General features: G+C 38.1%; 1 protein-coding gene across 1 annotated transcript in view; it reads right to left on the bottom strand.

Moving 5' to 3' along the window:
- Positions 1-233: 233 nt before the first annotated feature.
- The window catches only part of Dgkk (diacylglycerol kinase kappa), a 164,710-nt gene continuing 145,192 nt past the window's right edge, over positions 234-19,751 (bottom strand). Inside the window, exons 19-28 of the mRNA XM_004646290.1 lie at positions 17,166-17,262; positions 16,789-16,896; positions 12,701-12,814; positions 12,225-12,359; positions 10,909-11,069; positions 8,896-9,037; positions 7,752-7,838; positions 3,904-4,014; positions 1,292-1,415; positions 234-313 (exon numbers count right to left, since the gene is read on the bottom strand). Coding sequence (XP_004646347.1) covers positions 234-313; positions 1,292-1,415; positions 3,904-4,014; positions 7,752-7,838; positions 8,896-9,037; positions 10,909-11,069; positions 12,225-12,359; positions 12,701-12,814; positions 16,789-16,896; positions 17,166-17,262 — 1,159 coding nt within the window. The remainder of the gene's footprint in view (positions 314-1,291; positions 1,416-3,903; positions 4,015-7,751; positions 7,839-8,895; positions 9,038-10,908; positions 11,070-12,224; positions 12,360-12,700; positions 12,815-16,788; positions 16,897-17,165; positions 17,263-19,751) is intronic.

Here is a 19,751-nt window from a genome sequence, read left to right as displayed (position 1 = left end):
AAGAGAAGGAGAACTGAACAAGACAACTTGGTGCAAGAATCTTTGGCCAATGAGAACAGGTAAACCTCTAAGGAGACCTGATTATTTTCAGGAAAAATATACTAGCATACAAATTTGGAGGGTCTTTCTTGGTGGTGCTCATGGTTGTTCTGAAATAGTGTACTCCAGCCTCTATTAGGGTTTTGAGAGTTTATAGTTGATTGTAAAACATGACTTCTTCCAGATTTCAAGGGTTACAGTTGAGATATTGACGGTGTTGGAAGATTATCATTTTTTGCTTCACCTTCACGAGTTCTTCGATGCCACAAATTACCTTTAGAGAAAAAACACATACAGAAATAAGGTTAATACTTTGCCAGATGCTTAAATCTCAAAGAGAAAAAGCATCTGATAGGAGACAGCCTGGTTTGTTCATATTGTATGAACCATCTCTGAACCATAAGAGTAAACTAGCTGATATCAGGTGAACAAAACAGAGGTGAATTCTTAGAGCCTGATACTATGAAACTGCTTTTGACTCCATCAGAGTGTTCAGAAATATTCTTTAAAACTACTGTCTCTTAACTGAAAGATTCTTAGGGAATCAAAACAGTTGGACTTTGCCTGAGAACATATAGGTTGGTCCAAGGGATTCTCTCTTGACATCTGTAGAAACTCTTGACTCTTGAGAAACACAGCAAAATACTATCCTATAACCCTGTTTTCCTGTGACCTTTACTGCTACATCTCTTAAGCTTGCAAGTTGTCTCAGCCCCAAATGTACAAATCACAAACCTCTGATTTGGCATATCTGACAACTCTTAAGAGAACCGCCTTTTGAATCCTACTAACATATAAATAATTCTTAGGACTAATTTTGAAGAAGAATTGAATGGAAGCAAAACTTAAACAATGAAATATACAATAATTTTATGTTTCTATAGATTTACTATGATAGATACATGTAAAAGTGCTCATGTAAGTCACAGGAAGTGTTCTTGACTCTTAGAAATGGGCCAAGCAGTAAAATAGCTGTCTGATTGCACTTTTCTTTTCAGCTGCCCATATCACAGAAGCCACACAGCAGTGTTTTTTCTCATATTCTCCCCTTACCAGTGACCATATTACATTCTAATTCACATTTTGTCCAAGACACTGTTTGGAATTATCCAAGGTTGTCTCTCTGCTGGCTTTTCCACTACCATCATGTCTGTGAATGTTTCTAATGTTGTTCTAGTGGATACTTTGGTTTCCTGGGAGGTAGTTTTCTTGGGAAGTCTTCATGACCCCTATGCTTATGGAAGAGACTCACCAATAAAACGACGGAATCTTTGGCCTGATTTAGCTTTTTCTTCTTTCTGTACTTTCTTTTTTCCCAGTTTGCTGAACTTAAACTTCAACCCGAGGCTTCTAGTGTCAGCATCTGGAGATTTTTCCTGAGAAACAATAGCAAGAGGAAGATCAAATATTACTTACCTAACATTCATAAGCAATTTCTAGAGACCTGGCAAGGTGATGGACAAGCAATGAATACATAAAGCAGGTAGATCTATTCTCTAGTTGGTATGAGATACTTCTACTCATTAGTCATATATCCTAGGAAAGGAATTTAGCTTTACCAAGAGAATATTGTATGCCAGGTCTTGCTAGATACTTCAGTAAATATTCATATGGGACTGAAAACAACCTGGCAAAGTGATTATTATTGTCATTATATTAAAAAAGAAGAAGCAGAAGCTTAGAGAGGTTAAATATTTCACCTGAGGTCATGTGGCTAGGGATTGGCAATGTAGGCTTGTTATGTCTACTGCTAGGTCATATGGCACCTTTGCATGAATTAGAAAAAGAAGACACCTTTTTCTTTAGACATATAACTGATGAGCACTGACGAACCCCCTTACCCAAGTACCTTTAGGCAAGATTCTTCCTTCCCAGGCCATTTTCTTCCCTATTCAGAATGCAAAGATGATTTTCTAAACAAAGCTCAGTATTATGAATTTGGGTTCTTTTCTGTCCAGGTAATGCAGGTTCTATAATTCTGGCCCAACCTCCCAGTCTCTTGCTCCTGCTACAGTTTTCTGACTTTACTACTTGTCTTTGTAAGACATAGTTCTGAGGTTAACTTCGTTGTTGTAAAATCCAGCCAAACATTCCAAACAGCTTTCAGATTACCATCTTTGGGGGATTAATCTGCCCTACTATTATTGGTATTATTATCAGTATCATCATTATTATTATTTGTCCCATTTACCCTATCTCCTCTAGTAATCCTACTGGCTACATACATCAACCTGCAGAATTATTTTTCAGGAGCAACCTTAAGAAAGGGCACAGGACCTTCTCAGCGAAAACCTTGGAAAATTTAATAATTGAGTCTATCCTATTTCCCCCAGCAAAGTGGATCAAAATCTTCTGTGAGCAATACTTGTGTCAAGTGAATAAGAAACATCCCCCTGGCTTTCTTTTGATCTACTCTGTCCTTTATATCTTCATTTCTATGGAAATACTAGAATTCAGTAAAGAGATTATGTCACAGGCCAAACAGATTAACATATAAAATGGGATTTAAGGGTCTGGACTGTGTTGATCTCATTTCACTCAATATCAAATCCATGTGCCTATTTCAGGAGTTTGATGAAAGATAGATGAACTGGTTAATGATGGAATAGGGTGCAACAGTATTTTACACCCTTTGCTATCTGAGAGTATGTTTCCTTTCCTCAGAGGCAGTATCAGTGTTTTCAAGCAGAAAAGGTTTTAGAGAGTGCTCGAGACATCAGCAAAGGCACATGAGAAAGTTATTAAATTTCTTAAGACCTAAATTTGTACATGGCTTTTCCTTTGAAATGGTAGCCTGGTTGCTGTACTTGTCTAAATGTGCTTTGCTTAAATGCATATAACTGGTAAATTGAACTAGAACATGGATATAATGACTGTGTATGAGAAAAGGGATCCCCATAGGATGAAATATCTGATTCTATGGTAGGAAAATTTTAAGAAAAACCATGCCAGGCCATAAATAGTATAATTTTCTTTTGTCTTTTTGAGACAGGTTTTTGCTATGCAGTTCAGGCTTGGCTTGAACTCATATTTATTGAGGAAGCTGGGATTGAACTCAGGCCCTTGCTCTTGCCAGGGAAATGCTTATTCCACTGAGCCATCTCCCTGGCCCCTGCTTCAGCCTCTTGAGTGCTGGGATTACAGGCATGTGCCACCACACCTGACCACAATAAATAGTATAATTTACCTAGTCATAAGTGGACATCTTTGATTCATTTGATTTATGAGATGGGGAGTATTTTTCAATCTTTGGAAAGTACACACAGTTGTTTAGAAAATAACAGCTTCCTTCTAGCTGAGTTTTTGTCGCTGCTGCCATGCTCAATTTTCTTTTAAGCCACATGCATGTGGCTCAGTTTTCTTTTAAACCACATGCCTGCTAAGAGGTAACCCTGGAAGAGCCTACTACCTTCCCAAAGGGGAAGAGATAGCAAACAGTGGGAAAAGGTGGTATTTGGAACTCATCTACCAGTATGGCCTGGGAACCAAGCATTTAGAACACATTTTGGTTGTAAACAATTTGTATGGTCATGCTGGTATGTCCTGGAGAAGTTCAACAGCTACTGTGCAGAGAGGGGGCAATTTGAAGTCAGAGAAACAACATGGACAAATCCCAATCTTTCTTTCTTTTTTGATCATCTCTTGCTACAAAGTGGGTCTTCATTCAAGTTATTTTTCCATGATAACATCATTTTTCATGTTCTCTACCAAATTCTGTCCACTGAGATGAGGAAGAGGAAACTCCTTAAAGCCAAGGTGGAAAGCTGCTGCTGAACTCCCTCAGTCACCACATCACCATGCTGGAAGGCAAGGTCCAAAGAGTCATTCTCATTGCCCCTTAATTTGTCTGCCCAAGTTATGTACCTCTGGAAAAATGACTGAATTCATCCAGGTGATCTCTGAGAGCTTTTCAAACTCCTTATTCATGGCCTCCAGAGCAGTTTGTAGTGTGGCTTCATCCTCAGCATCTCTCAACTGGTAGACAGGAAAAACAATAAATATCCTAATGCCATGAATCTTGCATTCCTAGGCTCTTGCCTACTCCCCTACTCCTAGTTTCTTCTAGTGGCCAAGACACCATAGAGGGACACCCTGTATTCCCTTTGGCCTATCATTAGCCTTTTTAGTTTCTTGAAATCAAGGTCTAGCTACAGAAAACTCTTCTTTCTTAAGAGGGGGAGCCAGGAAACTGACTGATTGTGGTTGCACTTGTTGTGTGGTAAACAAAGGCATTCTGTCCACTATCATTTAACACTGAGATTTTGTACCCTATAGCTTAGGATCCAGGACAAGGTTTATGGAGCTATCCTAGTGTCCCCCTAAATAACAGCTCCTGAGATTTGTGCACATAGTATATGCCAGGCATTTTGAACACATAATTTGATTCCCCATTACCAATAACCTTAAAATACTTTAGAAGGTAATGCTCTCATTTCATATGTGAGAAAGCAGACTTAGAAATTTAGTGTCAGCATTGCAAGGTTAAGCAGAAGCCAGATCTGTTTAACTCAATAACCTATCTTTACACAACATTATTGCAGAAAAGGACACGTGGGGTGGTCACATGAGGGGCAGCCAGATGCTGGGAGGAATTTTTATTGTGCACTTACTGTAATTTAAAAGCTATTTTGTGAAGCAAAGAGACAGGGTTAGAGAGACTGGCTCAAATTTTCCCTTCCTAGTAGAGGGTCTGCTTCCCCAGGTCGTGCTGTAGCCCCTAGATATTTGCTCTTAGTAATAAAATAATGAGCCTGGCTTGTACCTCAGGTTTAGGAAACCAAACTTAAATGCTGTCTAGTAACCCTAAATCCTTCTGAGATCATCACCAATGAACCAAATTATAGATCAGCAATACAGGTGAGATCATTCATGTTCCAGTAGTTAATAAGCTGGGGACACAGAAACACACTGATATATGCAGCCTCGACAAGTTTATAGCCCACCTAAACTGGCCTCATCTTTCCTCCCAGTTATGCACTCTATTTTCAGTGTGGCATTCTGGCTTCTTTCTGTGTCTTGCTGTTCTAGCCATAGGTAGAACTTTATCAACTATCACAATTGGATGGCAAGTGAATGTTCAGGAGATGGGATGGGAGGTTATGCCCAGTCAGGATGGGACATGAAGAAAAAACAAGGCAGGGATGACAAGTAACTTGCTTGCTTTACAACTAATCAGAGTCATCCAGAGACAGAAAGTAAATGTATGCCAAATAAGGGAAGTAAGAATTATTGGTGGGATTCAATTTATCAAAAATCTAAATTCTAACTATGTTGGCCTCCTAAAGACCCATGTGTTAAAGGCTTAGTTTCTAGTATGACACTATTGGGAGTTGGTAAAACCTTTAGGAGATGAGATTTAATGGGAGGTATTTTTGTCATTGGATCCCACCCTTAAAGAGGATAGTGGGATGCCAGCCTGTCTTCTTGCACTCTTTTTCAATCCTGGCCATGAAGTTATCAGCTTTACCCCACCATATTCTTTCTAATATGATGTGCTACCTCATCACAGGCTAAAGTTATAGAACCAACAAATTATGGTTGAAATCTCTAATAAAGAAATAAACAACTTCCTTTTTTCTTTTTGTCTTTTTGAGATAGGGTTTCACTGTGCAGTTCAAGCTTATTTTGAACTTAATTTGTAGACCAGACTATTTTGCAACTTGCAGCAATCTTCCTGCTTCAGCCTCCCAAGTGCTGGGATTACAGGCATTTGCCAACACACCTAGCCCTTTTCTCTTTGTAAGTTGATTATCTTAGGAACTTGTTACAGGAAAAGAAAGCTCACTGGCAAGAGCGAACACCAAGATCTTTATTGCCCTTTCTTCAAGGGGAACAGTAACAGTCCTTGAAATAGTGGGAAAAAGCCTTACCGCCCTCCTACCTCTATGACAACCTTCCCAGAGATAGATGGTCATTCTTAGTTACTGCTGCCTGCCTTATAGCCTCATTTAGATATGTGCATGTGTATGTGAATGGGGGTCTTCACCAGGTCCTCAGGGATGAGAGCCTTCTGGAGGCTCCTACCCTATAGTAAGGTATGCTTAGATTAGGTTGTTGGCCAGGAGAGACCAATTTTAAGGACCTGAGCCTCAAGAAAGCCTAAGTAGACGTGGGAAGCTAAACTCTCATATTTCCTGCTGCCCAACCTGACAAGAACATTGAATACTATTTATATATAGAAAACTCTGCTGCTAGCTTGGGGCTCAGATGCCGGGATAGCCTGGCCTGAGTGCCTTAGGTACTCTGCCTCTTGTGCAGTTGGGCCAATTAGATATGCAAGTGAAAAGGGGAAGTGGATATTTCTTATAGTTTCATCCAAGAGGCCCTTCTTCAAAGAAACCTTAATTAGGTGAGAGACAAGCATAGCACCTGCCTCAGAGACTTAGAACTCAGAGTGGGGTGATCATGATCTGTTGCCTCCTCAGAGTGCACACATCAAGTGTGCCCATGGGCTTTGCATTCTGGTAAACATGCAACTAGTTTTGGGGCCTAAAAGTAGAGCTTTAGTCCATTTTTCCTAGCACTAATAATTACCATCTGTCAAGTCACTGCCGTGGAACCAGATGCTTATGCTACAATAACACCTGGAGAGATTGAGATTACAATTTCTGTTTTACAGATGGAAACTAAGATCCAAAGAAGTGAAGTCATTTCACATAGCTAGTGTTATGTGTTGAATTGTGCCCCATCCTCACAGACATTTTGAGGTTCTAGTTCCCAATACCATGGAATATAACCTTATTTGAAATTCAAGTCATTGCAGACATAATTAATTGTTATGTTGTGATGACACCTAATAAGGCTAGACTCAATCCAATATGACTAATGTCCTTAAGGTGACCTTATAAAGACAAAGGTACACAGGGAGAATGCTATGTGAAGACAGAGACAGAGATTAGAGTGACACATCCACAAACCAAAAAACACCAGTTTTCCAGAAAACCACTAGCAGCCAGGAAGAAGCAAGGAAGGTTTTGGAAGTGCAGCCCTACTAGCATCTTCATTTTGTACTTCCAGATTTCAGAACTGTAGTGCAGTGAGTACTTTTCATTTTTTCTTTCTTTCTTTCTTTCTTTCTTTCTTTCTTTCTTTCTTTCTTTCTTTCTTTCTTTCTTTCTTTCTTTCTTTCTTTTTGTGGAACTGGGGATTGAACTCAGACCCTTGCGCTTGCCAGGGAATCGCTTATTCCACTGAGCCATCTCCCCGGCCTCAGTACTTTTTGTTTTAAGACACCTAGTTCCTGGCACATTGTTATGGCAGCTTTAGGGCAGTAATACAACTAGTAAGTAGCAGATCTGGAATCTGAATCAAAAGTATACTAAATTTTCTTACTAGTTCATATTGCTTTTCTATATGGAGAAAGAAGTTTGTAGAAACTTGAGAGATATTGATCAGCTCAGAATAGGTTACTGTTTTGTACTACACCTATATCATGTACGATGAGAAGATCCTACCATTCATTGGCTTGGTTGGGATCCAGAAGACATTTGAAAACACAGAGGAAGGATTTCTTTCAAAGAATTAACATATGTGGATTAGCATAACCCATGGAATAATACAATCAATGACAACCCTGAATGACAAAGCAGACACTGCCATTTAAGGACCTGCTCAAAATGACCCCATGTCTGCAGTACCCTGGAACCAAGTACACACTGACCATCTTAAGATAGTATGCTTTGCCCTCCCATACTTTGGTCCCCTGCACTCACCAAGTTTGCATCCAGGAAAGCTTTGGTGTCATCATAGAGCCTTTTAAGACTAAATGTAACATCTACTGCATCATTTCTGCTTAGAGTCTGAGAGAAGGAAGGACAATAAAGGAAGGAAAAGGACAAAGACAGAGGAGTTGGTTAGTAGTCATGCAGCTGGCTTCTCCATTGGAAGTAAGAGCAGGCTATTAGACTGTAGTTGTAGGTGCAAAATTAATATTCAAAATATAGCACATCTAGTACAATATAGGCACCAATCAATAAGAGCTGATGTTGGTTGTCAACTGTATAGCTGTATTGGTATAAACTACAAAGTACCATGGAAAAACTTAGTTTTTGGCATCATTCATTGGATACAGTGGGTATAAGAAAATAAGAAAACCAGAGGGTAAATTTGAGGCCAATCCTTGTCCCAAGGCTAAAACATCTTTTCTACAGCAAGTAGAGTGTGGTCCAACTCTCTGTCTTTTAAAAACTTTGGATCCCAGGCCTTCTCCAACTATCTGGCCTAAAACAGCTAACCCATATTTTAGCAAATCCTTATATTTTTGCCCAGCACTAAAGACTAAAGGTGTGTGTGTGTGTGTGTGTGTGTGTGTGTGTGTATGTGTATGATGAGGATGGAATTCTGCGTTTCATGTATGCCAGGTAAGCTCTCTAAAATTACTTTGTAAAAAAAGCACAGCTTAAATCTTCTGACAGTGGGCAAAGTCATAAGATGGTACATGTAAGTATCTGAGATGAACTTTTCCCTCAAAAAAGGAAATCAGAGAGACTTGGTGCTCTCATTCCAATGGTGAGTATCACTTTCTCAAGTTATGCAAGAAACCACCTGGGATCAGAAGAGTCCAAGGCCAAGTTTCTCTCCATCCACTGCTGTTTCTTTTCTGAGTCTGGTATGGCATATAGTAATTAGGAAAGAGGGCTGGTTATCTGGCTGGAGAAATCTGCTGTGGGATTTCCCAAGTAGCTACCTTGGTCATACAACTAGTCAGGAAGTACCTGCATTTCCACCTACTCCTTAAATTTCCTGCCATAGCCCCTTTTCAGTTTCTTTATCTAACTTATTCTACCCCCTCCTTCATGTATATTCCCTTTTCTTTCTAGGTTTGCTCCTGTCCCTCATCTGCCCCTCCTCCCTTACCTCAGTGGGAATACAGGAAGCTGCACCTGCTGCGTTGTCACTGTCTTGGCCATAAAATATATTGTTCAGGATGTCAACACTAACATTTACAGAATCCGTGAGGAGAGACATGTGCTGGTGCATCTTGCTGAGGTCATTAAGTCTGTAATAAAACAAGAACAGATAGGTGACCTGGGAGCTCTGAGATTCTTTTTTATTTTTTTAAAATAATTTTATTGAGAAAGAGGTAGCAATGAGATAGTTTCAGAACAGGTTAGTAGGACAGTTACAATAATGAATACATTGCATACTGTTGTCTTCCTAGTAGTTATTCATAATATAAGATGCAGACATGATAGCTTGTCTAAACAATATTAGTACAAATCATTCTTCTCATTGAACTAAGAGAAAGCAGCTGTATATCTATGCTATTTTGTATATATATATTTTTTCCACTACAAAATGGTCCATTAATATCCCCTTTTTTGTTTAGTTTTGTCAGAGATGGGTATTTCATTGCCATTCAAATATTGTAGGTGCATGAACTCAGCAAACTAATCCAATGTAGTCCAGTAGTCCATAATAGTAGTGGGTTATCTGTAGGACTGGCAATGTCAGAATTTGTTGACTTGAGCCTTTCACAGCTCAGCATATTAATATGGCTTTACTTTTTATACCTTATGTTTATACTTTTCTGCTGGATGGTTAAGACCAAGATAAAGCAAGACCTATATAACAAGAAATGTAACTTTTGTATGTGACAAGGTCAGTCAAATCCACTCAGGATTTAGCCTGAAACCCTGTGCCATAGTTTGTAGATCCTTTGTCAGTGTCAGCCATGTGGATGAGTCATAGCCATTGATCGACCAATTTGCTCTCTGTGAAAGCCTGAGAGAATGTTTTCTCCTCAGGTGACTCTTGTTAGGCACACTCTACATTGTTGATCACTTTCCTCTGTGGCTGAAAAAGTCACTGTTTTTTTTTTTTTTGGAACTAGGGATTGAACTGATCTTATGTACTGAGGAATTGGGGTGAGTACAGAAATGAAAGTCTTACCTTATCAGACCCAAAAGCTACAACTGTTGTTGCATAGGTCTTGCTTTATCTTGGTGTTAACCATCCAGCAGAAAAGTATAAAAATGAAGTATAAGAAGTAAAGCCGTGGTGTTATGCTGAGCTGTAGGGGACTCAGGTCAACAATTTCTGACATTGCCAGTGAAGCAGAAGACCCAATACTATTATGGACTACTGGATTCTTTTAGAATATTTTGCTGAGTTAACACACCTATAATATTCAAATAACAAAACTAAACAAAAAAGGGGATACAGATGAATGTCCATTTTGTATCTGTGTATTCAAAATGGTTGTAAATAGTGTTTGTAAATATCATGTCTGCATCTTGTACAGCAATTAACCACTAGGAGGAATGTATGCAATGTGTTAATTATTGAAACTGTCCTACCAATTTGATTTGAAACTGTCTCATTGCTATTTGTTTCTCATTAAAATTATGGAAAAAAAGAAATTAAGGTCTTAGGCACTGGATTTGGATTCTTTATTTTCTCTTGTTAGTTCTTCTCTTCTCTCGGTAGCCCTGACATCAGTAAATGTTTCTGCTCTTCTCTAGGTTTTACTTCAGTTGAGATACTGGAAACTTGTTTTACTTCAGTTGAGATACTGGAAACTTGACTAGGGTTGGAAGCTAAAATAGAGTGGAGTAGATGACTCTAGGAATTCCAAGGCCATTTTGATATTTAAGGGCAAGGATAACATTCTTAGTTCCATTGGTTCTGAAACCAGATCAGAAAATCAAAACTTATCTCTGGGCCTTGTGGGAAATGTCCATGCTGTCTTACTGCAAAGCTCAAGAATATTTTCTGCTTGGGTTGTCAAAGCCCTTAGTCAAGTTTTAGAGTCCTATATGAGATTCTTTTCTGAGGTCAGATTATACAGTAGTCAATAAACCTAAATTGGCTGTTTCTTTCTATCTCTTGTTGTGTTTCCCACACTTTTACCTAGGCCAGTTCACTTACTTGCTAATGAGGTTTTCTGCAAGTTCAGCTAAGTGCTGTATCTGGTCATACTCCTCATCAGAGAGGCTATCTTGAGATTCCTGGGAATCCATCTGGGGTTGAGACATAGCTTGAATTTTATTATGCTTGCACTCCCACATTTTCATTGAGTTTTCAAAGTCCTAGAGATGAACATAGTGTCAGAGCCTAATGAGAAAAATAGCTAAGAAGGTACATGATAGATCTGATTGTGAATCTGACATTTGTGGGTAATTAGTGGGTATAGCAGGTAAATGGGAATGAGATCCCCTTTCTATTCTTCCATACAAACATCTCTACACAGAACTGTCCATTTATTCAATGTTTATTCTTTATTAGACACTTTTAACTTTTGTTGTCATCAATATGCTGGGTTGTAGGAGTCTTTAACTGGAGAGATATTTTTTTTTGGTCCAGAAGCTCTTATATGAGATCATCATGGTCAATAAAATAGAGCACTTTCAATGTTCCCTTCTTTTCCCAACTTAGTATGCTGTGGTGGGGTTTATAACTAGCTTATTCCACTGAGCCATCCCCCCCAGCCCGCAGATATATCTAATTTAATTGTAAATCATGCTTTTGTGATTTGCTAGTCTTGTGACTGTTAGCAAGCTATTAAGCCTATGAAACTGCAAATATGTTTATTTAATCCATAGAATTGTTGGTGGACCTATGTGAATCAATACATGTAAAGTACCCAGGATAAATTAGGCATTTTGTAAATTGGACATCCCTTTCCCTCCACATTGCTGTTTCTATGGACTGTTCACAGGTCATAGTAGAAGACAATCTCCAAATACTGAACAGCTGATCAATAATGGATCCTTTGTAGCTTTAAATGGTTGAGCTAAAGTGGGTGATGTTTGTGAGTTCAGCATTTAACAGAACCTTAAATAAACTTAAAGGCAACTTTCAAAGCAGAATATGTTGTTGAAAGAATATTTCTCTATTAGCACCTGAAACCTTCATCTGTATATGCAGTGGAGTGGACCATAACCTTGTCCAAAACCATGAGAGACAGTGCTTTGTGTTGCTGTCTTGGACAGGGGTTTGCAAGTGTCAATTTATACTTCAATGTCTTAAGGAACGTGTTTACTAATGTAGGCTTTTGGGAACCACTCCTCCTCATTCTGATCAGTAGGCCTGGTACATTTATAAATAGCACAGAGGTTACTCTGATGTAAAGGGCATGAAGGTTTCTCTTTGAGGAATTCTATTTGACTTGAAATATTCAGTACTCATGTGATAGTTATGAATAAGGTAGTATAGGAGCCCATGGTGGACCTTTCTCCTCTTACCCGGTCTCTCATCAGCATCTGGGCAGCATTTTTGTATCTAATCTTGATAATCCCTGGCCTCTGAATCCAGGCCTCCCCATCTACCTGCACAGGGATACCTTCTTCACCATCAATGGTTATCATCAATTCATGGCACTGCCAGAGAAGACAAGAAGGAATAGGGGAAAAATGAAGCAACCAATATAGATCAAGCTAATAATCTCATAGTTATGAACTGAATGTATGTGGAAGCAGTACTGGCAAATATGTGAATATGATCATTCCAGGCAGAAACATGTATTTCCTATGAACTTTTTACTCCTTCGGTCTCTGCCACCTCTGTCTCCAAGCTCAGTTTGCACCTTGCTGTCCATCAAATAATTTGCTTCCTCAACTTTGGAACTCTTACAACCAGTTAATTCTTGGGGCTACCTCATATGCTTGTTTGCAGCCACAGAACTCAGCCTCTTATTGGCACCCACCCAACCCCTGCCTACCTGGGCAATGCGATGATGATGTAAATTGATGATACGGGACATAGCCATCTGTACAGAGCCAAAGATTGCCACTACTTCCAATTTTCCATCATCTATTGCGGGAGCCTCATATTCCTAAGAAGGAAGAACTATGTCATAATTCCCATTATCATGAAACCATTCTTTGTCTATAATAAGTGTTCTTTGAAGATATCTGATGACAATTTTTTAGTTTGTGAGTGGGGAAACAGAGAAGGAAAACAGAATAGAAAAAACAGAAACACATGAAATCAAGAAGCCAATCTGGGGAAAGGACACAGATCACAACTTTTAGCCACTTTTCATATCACAGCTTATAGTCAGTTTATTCTCTGTTCAGTTCAACATCATAAATCCACAAGGCCAGTGTTATTGACCTCCTAGCTTATTTGGGTGAACTCGAAAGAGTTCTTGGTCAGTTTCCCAGGAGAAATTATTGACAGGCCACCTTAGAATAAAGAATATGGTCTTGTTAATTTTTCTAGAATCTTTCAGGCCTGAAAAATGCAGAATTCCATGCCAGGTGACACCTAAGTTTAAGTCAGAGTTGACTTAAACTTTTTGGTTAATTCTTGGGTTCTGGGCTGGAAATTGGCTCTTAGTAGATGCATCTGAATAGACAGAAAAAACATTTTACAAAATCCAACACCTATTCATGAAATCTCTATAGAAAATTGGAATAAAAGGTCATCTCAATATGATAAAAGCCATCTATGACAAATCAACAGTCAATATCATACTAAGTGGACAAAAGCTGAAATATTTAATTCTAAAATTAAGAACAAGACAAAGATGTCCACTGTCACCACTTAAAATTATTTTCAGGCAGGGTCTTCCTATGTAGTTCAGCCAGGCCTTGAACTTACAGCAATCCTCCTGCCTCAGCATTAACTTATATTTAGCATAATTCTAGAAACATTAACCAGAGCAATTAGACAAGAAAAAAGGAATAACAACAGGAAAGGAGAGTGTTAAATTATCATTATTTGCATGGTACTCTGCATAGAAACCTCAAAAACTCCACCAAAAATTTCTAGATTTAATAACAAAATTCAGTAGCATAGGTGGATAGAATTCAACACCCAAAATGAATAGCAGTCCTGTACACAAACAACAAATGCACTGAGAGAGAAATTAGGGAAACAACACCTTTCATAACAGCTCCCCGCCAAATGAAATATTTAGGAATTAATCTAACAAAAAATGTAAACAATCTCTGCATTGAAAACTACAGTAATCTGAAAAAAATACATCAAGAAGATATCTGAAAATGGAAAGATATCCTTTATTCTTGGTAGGAAAATCCAACAGAGTGAAAATGACTATACCCTCAAAATTACCATGCAGATATAATGCAATACTAGTAAAAATACTATTAGCATAACCCACAGAACTAGAGAAAACATTCTTAAAATTCATTCGGAACCAGAAGAGATCTAGACTAGCAAAAACTATTCTTGGCAACAAAGGTAAGGCAGAGGTGTCACAATTTCTGATTTGAAATTATACTACAAAGCCATTGTAAAAAAATGGTACTGACAAAAAACAAAACAAAACAAACAAACAAAAACAGATTTGAGGATCAATGGAACAGATTAAAAGAAACAGAAGTAACTCTAAACACACTCAGCCACGTTATCCTTGACAAAGATGACAAATATGTTTACTGGAAGAAAGAAATCCTCTTTAATAAATGGTTCTGGAACAACTGACTTTACACATGCCAAAGACCAAAACTAGACCCTTGTCTATCATCGTGCACTAAACTAAATTGAAATGGATTAAAGATCTAAATATTAAAACAGAAATACTAAATTTGATGAAAGATAGAATAGGTAGAACTCTTGAAGGCATAGGTGTAGGCAAAGCTTTCATGAACAAGACCCTGAACATACAGGAATTATCACAAAGATAAACAACTGGGATCTCATCTTATTAAAAATCTTTTGCATACCAAATGAAATCACCAACAGCATAAAAAGACAACCCACAGAGTGGGAAAAAAATTTACTAGTTGTCCTTCAGACAAATGACTAATATCTAGAACATCAAAGAATTGGTAAAAATCAGATCCTCCAAATTCAAAGCCCCAATCCAAAAATGGACTTTCAAGATGAATAGACACTTTTCGTTTTTTTTAAAGAGCAGAATATATTTACTGAGGGAAAGAAAGCTCCTTTCGAAGAGAGGGACAGGAGGGGTCCCAAGTGGGCTGTTCCCCCCATTTTTTTTTTTGGTGGAACCAGGGATTGAATTCAGGCCCTTGTGCTTTCCAGGCATAGATATTTTCAGAAGAAGTAAAAATGACAAATAAATGCACCAAAAAATTCAATATGACTGGTCATTTGAGAAATGCAAATTAAAACAATGCTGAGATTCCATCTTCTTCCATAGTGAATTACTGTTATCAAGAAGACAACTAATAACAGTTGCTAGTGGTGCTGTGGGGGAAAAGGTGCCCTTCTTTACTGTTGGTGGGAGTGGAGGCTGGTGCAACCACTGTGGAAATCAGTGTGGAGATTCTTCAAAAATTAGGATTAGAGGTCCAAATTGACCCAGCTATTACCCTTCTGTGTATCTTCCTGGAAGAATTAAAAGCATCATACCACAGAAATATATGCACAATCATGTTTACATTGGCATAGATTATAATGCCTAAGTCTTGGGAACAACCCAAATATTCATTCACAGAGGAATGAATAACAAAGATGTGTTTTTTTATGTAATGGTGTAATACTTAGCCATAATGAAGGATAAAATTGAGATATTTATAGATAAATGGATGGGACCATAATCATAAGTGAAATACATTGGATAAACTTGTCAATATTGCATTATCTCTCTGGTGTGAGAAACTGATAGAGTAAATTTGAACCAAAATGTACAATAGATATTGTGGAATATGAAGAAACAGTTCAAAAAGTAAAAGGAACTAGACTGCAGGATGTAGGAAGAAAGAAAGGGAAAGAAAAAATAAATAAGGAAGGATAAAATGAAAACAGACCTTTGTGAATGGGGAAGGAAAGAGGGGATGAAGGGAGGGTAGGAGAGTGGAAAAAATCAAGTTACATAATGTACAAGTACAAATTCTCTACAATAAATGTGATTATTATGGCTGAGATGAATGGACTCATAATTTCCATCAGTTTTTTTTTTTCCTGTATTTTAGGGAAGGGTCTACAGGGTGTTCAGGGTCTCACTACTAGATCGGACTTGTAGTGATCTGCCTATTTACAGCCTCCCAAGAGCTGGGATTACAGGTGTGTGCCACCATGCCCAGTCTCAATTGCCAGCTCAGCACACTGTAGGGGCGGGGCTGACATGGCAGGCCCAGGGATTGAACCCCGGTCCCTATGCCTGCTTTCAGGTGCTTTAACTCGCTGAGCTATCCAGCCGGCCCTCCATTGGTTTTTTTTGAAAATAGCAGTTAATATTTAGAATTTTCACCTTGACTACTCTGTATGCTGATATCTGCGATTTGACCAACTACATTGAAGACAGCAATGTGTAATACAAAACCCAGAATTGAATACCTCTCATCTTGGTCTTCTAAATGTGTACCTTTTCTAATGTGTTACCAATTACTATACTCTCTTTAAAATAAATTAAAACAGAAGAGACAAGTAAAAATTGAAGATTTCTTGAAAATAAGCACCAATATCCCATTGTTTCCCTAATCTTGCATAACTAAATCTGTTAATCTGAGCAACAGATTTGTCAATAAAAATATATAATAGATCAACCATTGTTAATTAGCTATTCCTGTTTTGAAAATCTATAATGTATGAACTGTTGTATGTTACCTTGTTTTTGTCTTTTCTAATTGTTTTTGCTTGTTTTTACTCTTCAAAATAAAATAAAATAAAATATTTAAAAAATGAATGTGATTTTCTGTATGCCTAAATTGTAATAACAAATTTAATTAAATTAAAAAATAAGCCTTCAGCTAATAAAGGTTCCAATCCTGTCTCTTCTACCACTGTTTACTTTTTACTCAAGGTAGCCCAACTCTTTTTTGAGACCTTAGTAGGCTCATGCCTGTTTCCACCCTGTCCCTTGTTCATACTCACTGCGGCCTCTGTGTTGCTTCCCCAGAAGTTGACACCTCCAGCATAGCTGGTAATGTTGAGCACGACAATGCCTTGTAGGTTTGGTAAGGAGATGGCTTCTCCATCACACTGAAAGAAAAGGGTCTTGTTGGGTGGTTTTTCAGATACCAATGTGAAGTGACATTCACAGAGATGGGGGCCTCTATCTTCCCGTCACACTATCATTTTCTTATCTATAAAGTAGAAGCTCCTCTTAATGCCTTCCTCCCATGAGCTGTGAGCAAGGATCACAAAGTTAAAGCTCTGGAAGAATCAGGGCTATTGGGGAAAGTTGATTTCCAAGGACATAATATTTCCTGTGCCCATGCCTAGGAAGAACAACTCCCTTTTCTACTGACCTCCAGGTGTACTCTTTCTTCCAGTTTCCTGTAAGAGCGTTGCAAAAGTTCCTTGCTTCCCAGAAGGCCATACCATATCTTGTTCTTCAAGCGGCTACTGAAGAGCGATAAAGGTAGAAAGTGAAAGTTAGAAAGTGAATAATATAAAGACAGATCGATGGAGAAAGACAGGGAGGGAGACCAGCTTATTTTTCAAGTGCCTTAAATGCTTTCTTAAGATAAAGAGCCATGTTAGACAGTCAATGGACTCCAAGAGGCTTCTGGGACAGTGTGACTAGTATTCTAATGCCAACACTTGCAGAAATAGGTTCATGGAACCCTTTGAAGTCTCAGTGTCCTATTATTGGTAAAATTTATTCTCCTTGCTATTAATATTTGTCCTAACTTGGAAGAAACAGGCTATCTTTGAAAATATGCTCATACAAAATTTCATGAAACAAAGTAATAAGAATTCAACAATGGTTGCTGTATGTGAAATTTTGTATTGTTTCTAATGTTTTTTTTCTGTCACTATTTTGTAGTCTTAAAAAAATAAAAAATATGCTAAAAAAACTGTTAGCGGGGGCCAGGGAGATGGCTCAGTAGTATAAGCGCTTCCCTGGCAAGCGTGAGTGCCTGAGTTCAATCCCTGGTTCCGTCATAAAAACAACAAACAAACAAACAAACAAACAAACAAAAACTTAGCATAGTTAGCAGATGCACACCAGTGCTCCTGGCAGTGCCATTCCAGGAGTACATGATTTTAGCTGCTTAGAATCAGCTAAATCATATAAAGCACCTGTCCCCTAGACTACAATTTTTTGATTATGTGAATGTTCCAACTCAGTGGATGGCTTTTTTCAAACATTATAGCCTTACATTAAATACTTAATTCAGTGTTATAGAATAGAGTTCAGTTTAGTAAGGAGATGCAGAAGGGGAATTGCTGAAGAAAATAGGAGACAGGCAAGGATATCAAGAGACTTGGGGGTTAGAGATGGAAGGATAAGGTCCTACTGTCTTATTTGTGATCAAAAGAAAATAGGTAAGGAGATAAAAACCACTAGAAAGAACAGGTATTTAAAAAAATGTGTTTGTTTGTTTGATATAAGGTCTCTCTACATAGTTCAGACTAGTAGTGATTCTCCTGTCTCAGCCTCCCCAGTGCTAGGATTACAGGCGTGCACCACCATGCCCAGTTTTGGTGGCTGGTACAGCATGGCATGTGGTACTGGGGATTGAATCCGGGTCCTTGTGCTTGCCAGGCAGGCGCTTAGACCGCTATCTCCCCAGCCAAGACCAGCTATTTTTTACAATGCACTTTTCAAACAGAGCCATAGAAGTGAACCATCATAGAGAATGAGTTAAAATAGAAAGAGGCTAGCACACGATTAGTTGGAGTCTGTTCAAAGCCAAAAGTTTTCTGTGTACTTTAGTTTCTTCATCGGTCAAAACAGCAATTTAATTATGTGAAAGTGTAAAAGTACCTAGAATAATCAAAACAATTCTGAAAAAAAGAAAGAAAAAGTGGAAGACTTTTATCTCTCATTTTCAAAACTTATTAGAAAACTGTGGTTATCAAGACAGTGTGTTACTTGCATAAAATAGATAAATAAATCAATGGAATAGAAGATTCCAGAAATAAACTCTTACATTTATGGTCAACTGATTTTCAATAAAGATGCTAACAAATTCATTGAAGAAAGAATTGCTTTCTTAAAATATGGTGCCAGCATAGTTAAGATATTTTTATGCAAAAAGATTAATTTAGGCTATTAGTTCACAATCACCATACAGTTGTAAAAGAAAACTTAAGAGCAAAGTTTCAAAACTTCAAATTAGGCAAATATTTCTTAGACATGGCATAAAAATCATGATCCATAAAGAAAGACAATTAATCATTTGAGCCTTACTAAGATTTAGAAATTTTCACTTCAAAAGAAAGCACCATAAAATGTAAGAACAAGCAACAGACTGGGGAGAAACAATTTGTAGAATCTTATTTGATAAATCTCTTTCTGCTCATATCAGGCTTCCTCCAAGAAAGAAATTTTAGTGGCAGTGGCATGGAAGAGATGGGGGCAATGTACTTTTTATTTAAACTCTGAGGCTTCCATGGGAGAATGTCTATAGTATAAAAGTACCAGAAGGTTGTAAGTGGACCACTACAAGGTGGAGAAAAATCAGTGGGCCAAGAGGAACCAGGTGAGGAGTACCAAGAACCAATATGACAGTCTTTGATACTTTGTAGCCATGATGAGCAAAAACAGATCTAGAACCATTATTAGGCCTCAGTTAAGCTCTTGCAGTCAGAATGAAGGTAGACATTTTGCTGAATTGAGTCAAAGTAGTCTATTTTCAATGAGAGTAACACATGGAGCTATATTTGTCACAGGCATAGATTATGAAAAGAGTTCCAAGTTCAGGAAGTCAGTATAGTTGTCACAGAGCACCCCAACAATGGGGCAAGCTGTCCACCTAGGCTAGTCTTGGACCCAGTGCATTTTGCTCCCAAGGGATCTTTTTCTTTGTATTCCTTGAGAGAGAAGAAATATAGAAACCTGTGTGTGCATTGTGATCATACATATACATGTAGGGAGGGGAGAT

Source organism: Octodon degus, unplaced genomic scaffold, assembly GCF_000260255.1.
Source record: "Octodon degus isolate 3935 unplaced genomic scaffold, OctDeg1.0 scaffold00263, whole genome shotgun sequence".
Classification (NCBI taxonomy): Eukaryota; Metazoa; Chordata; class Mammalia; order Rodentia; family Octodontidae; genus Octodon; species Octodon degus.
This window is presented reverse-complemented; position numbering and strand designations above follow the sequence as displayed.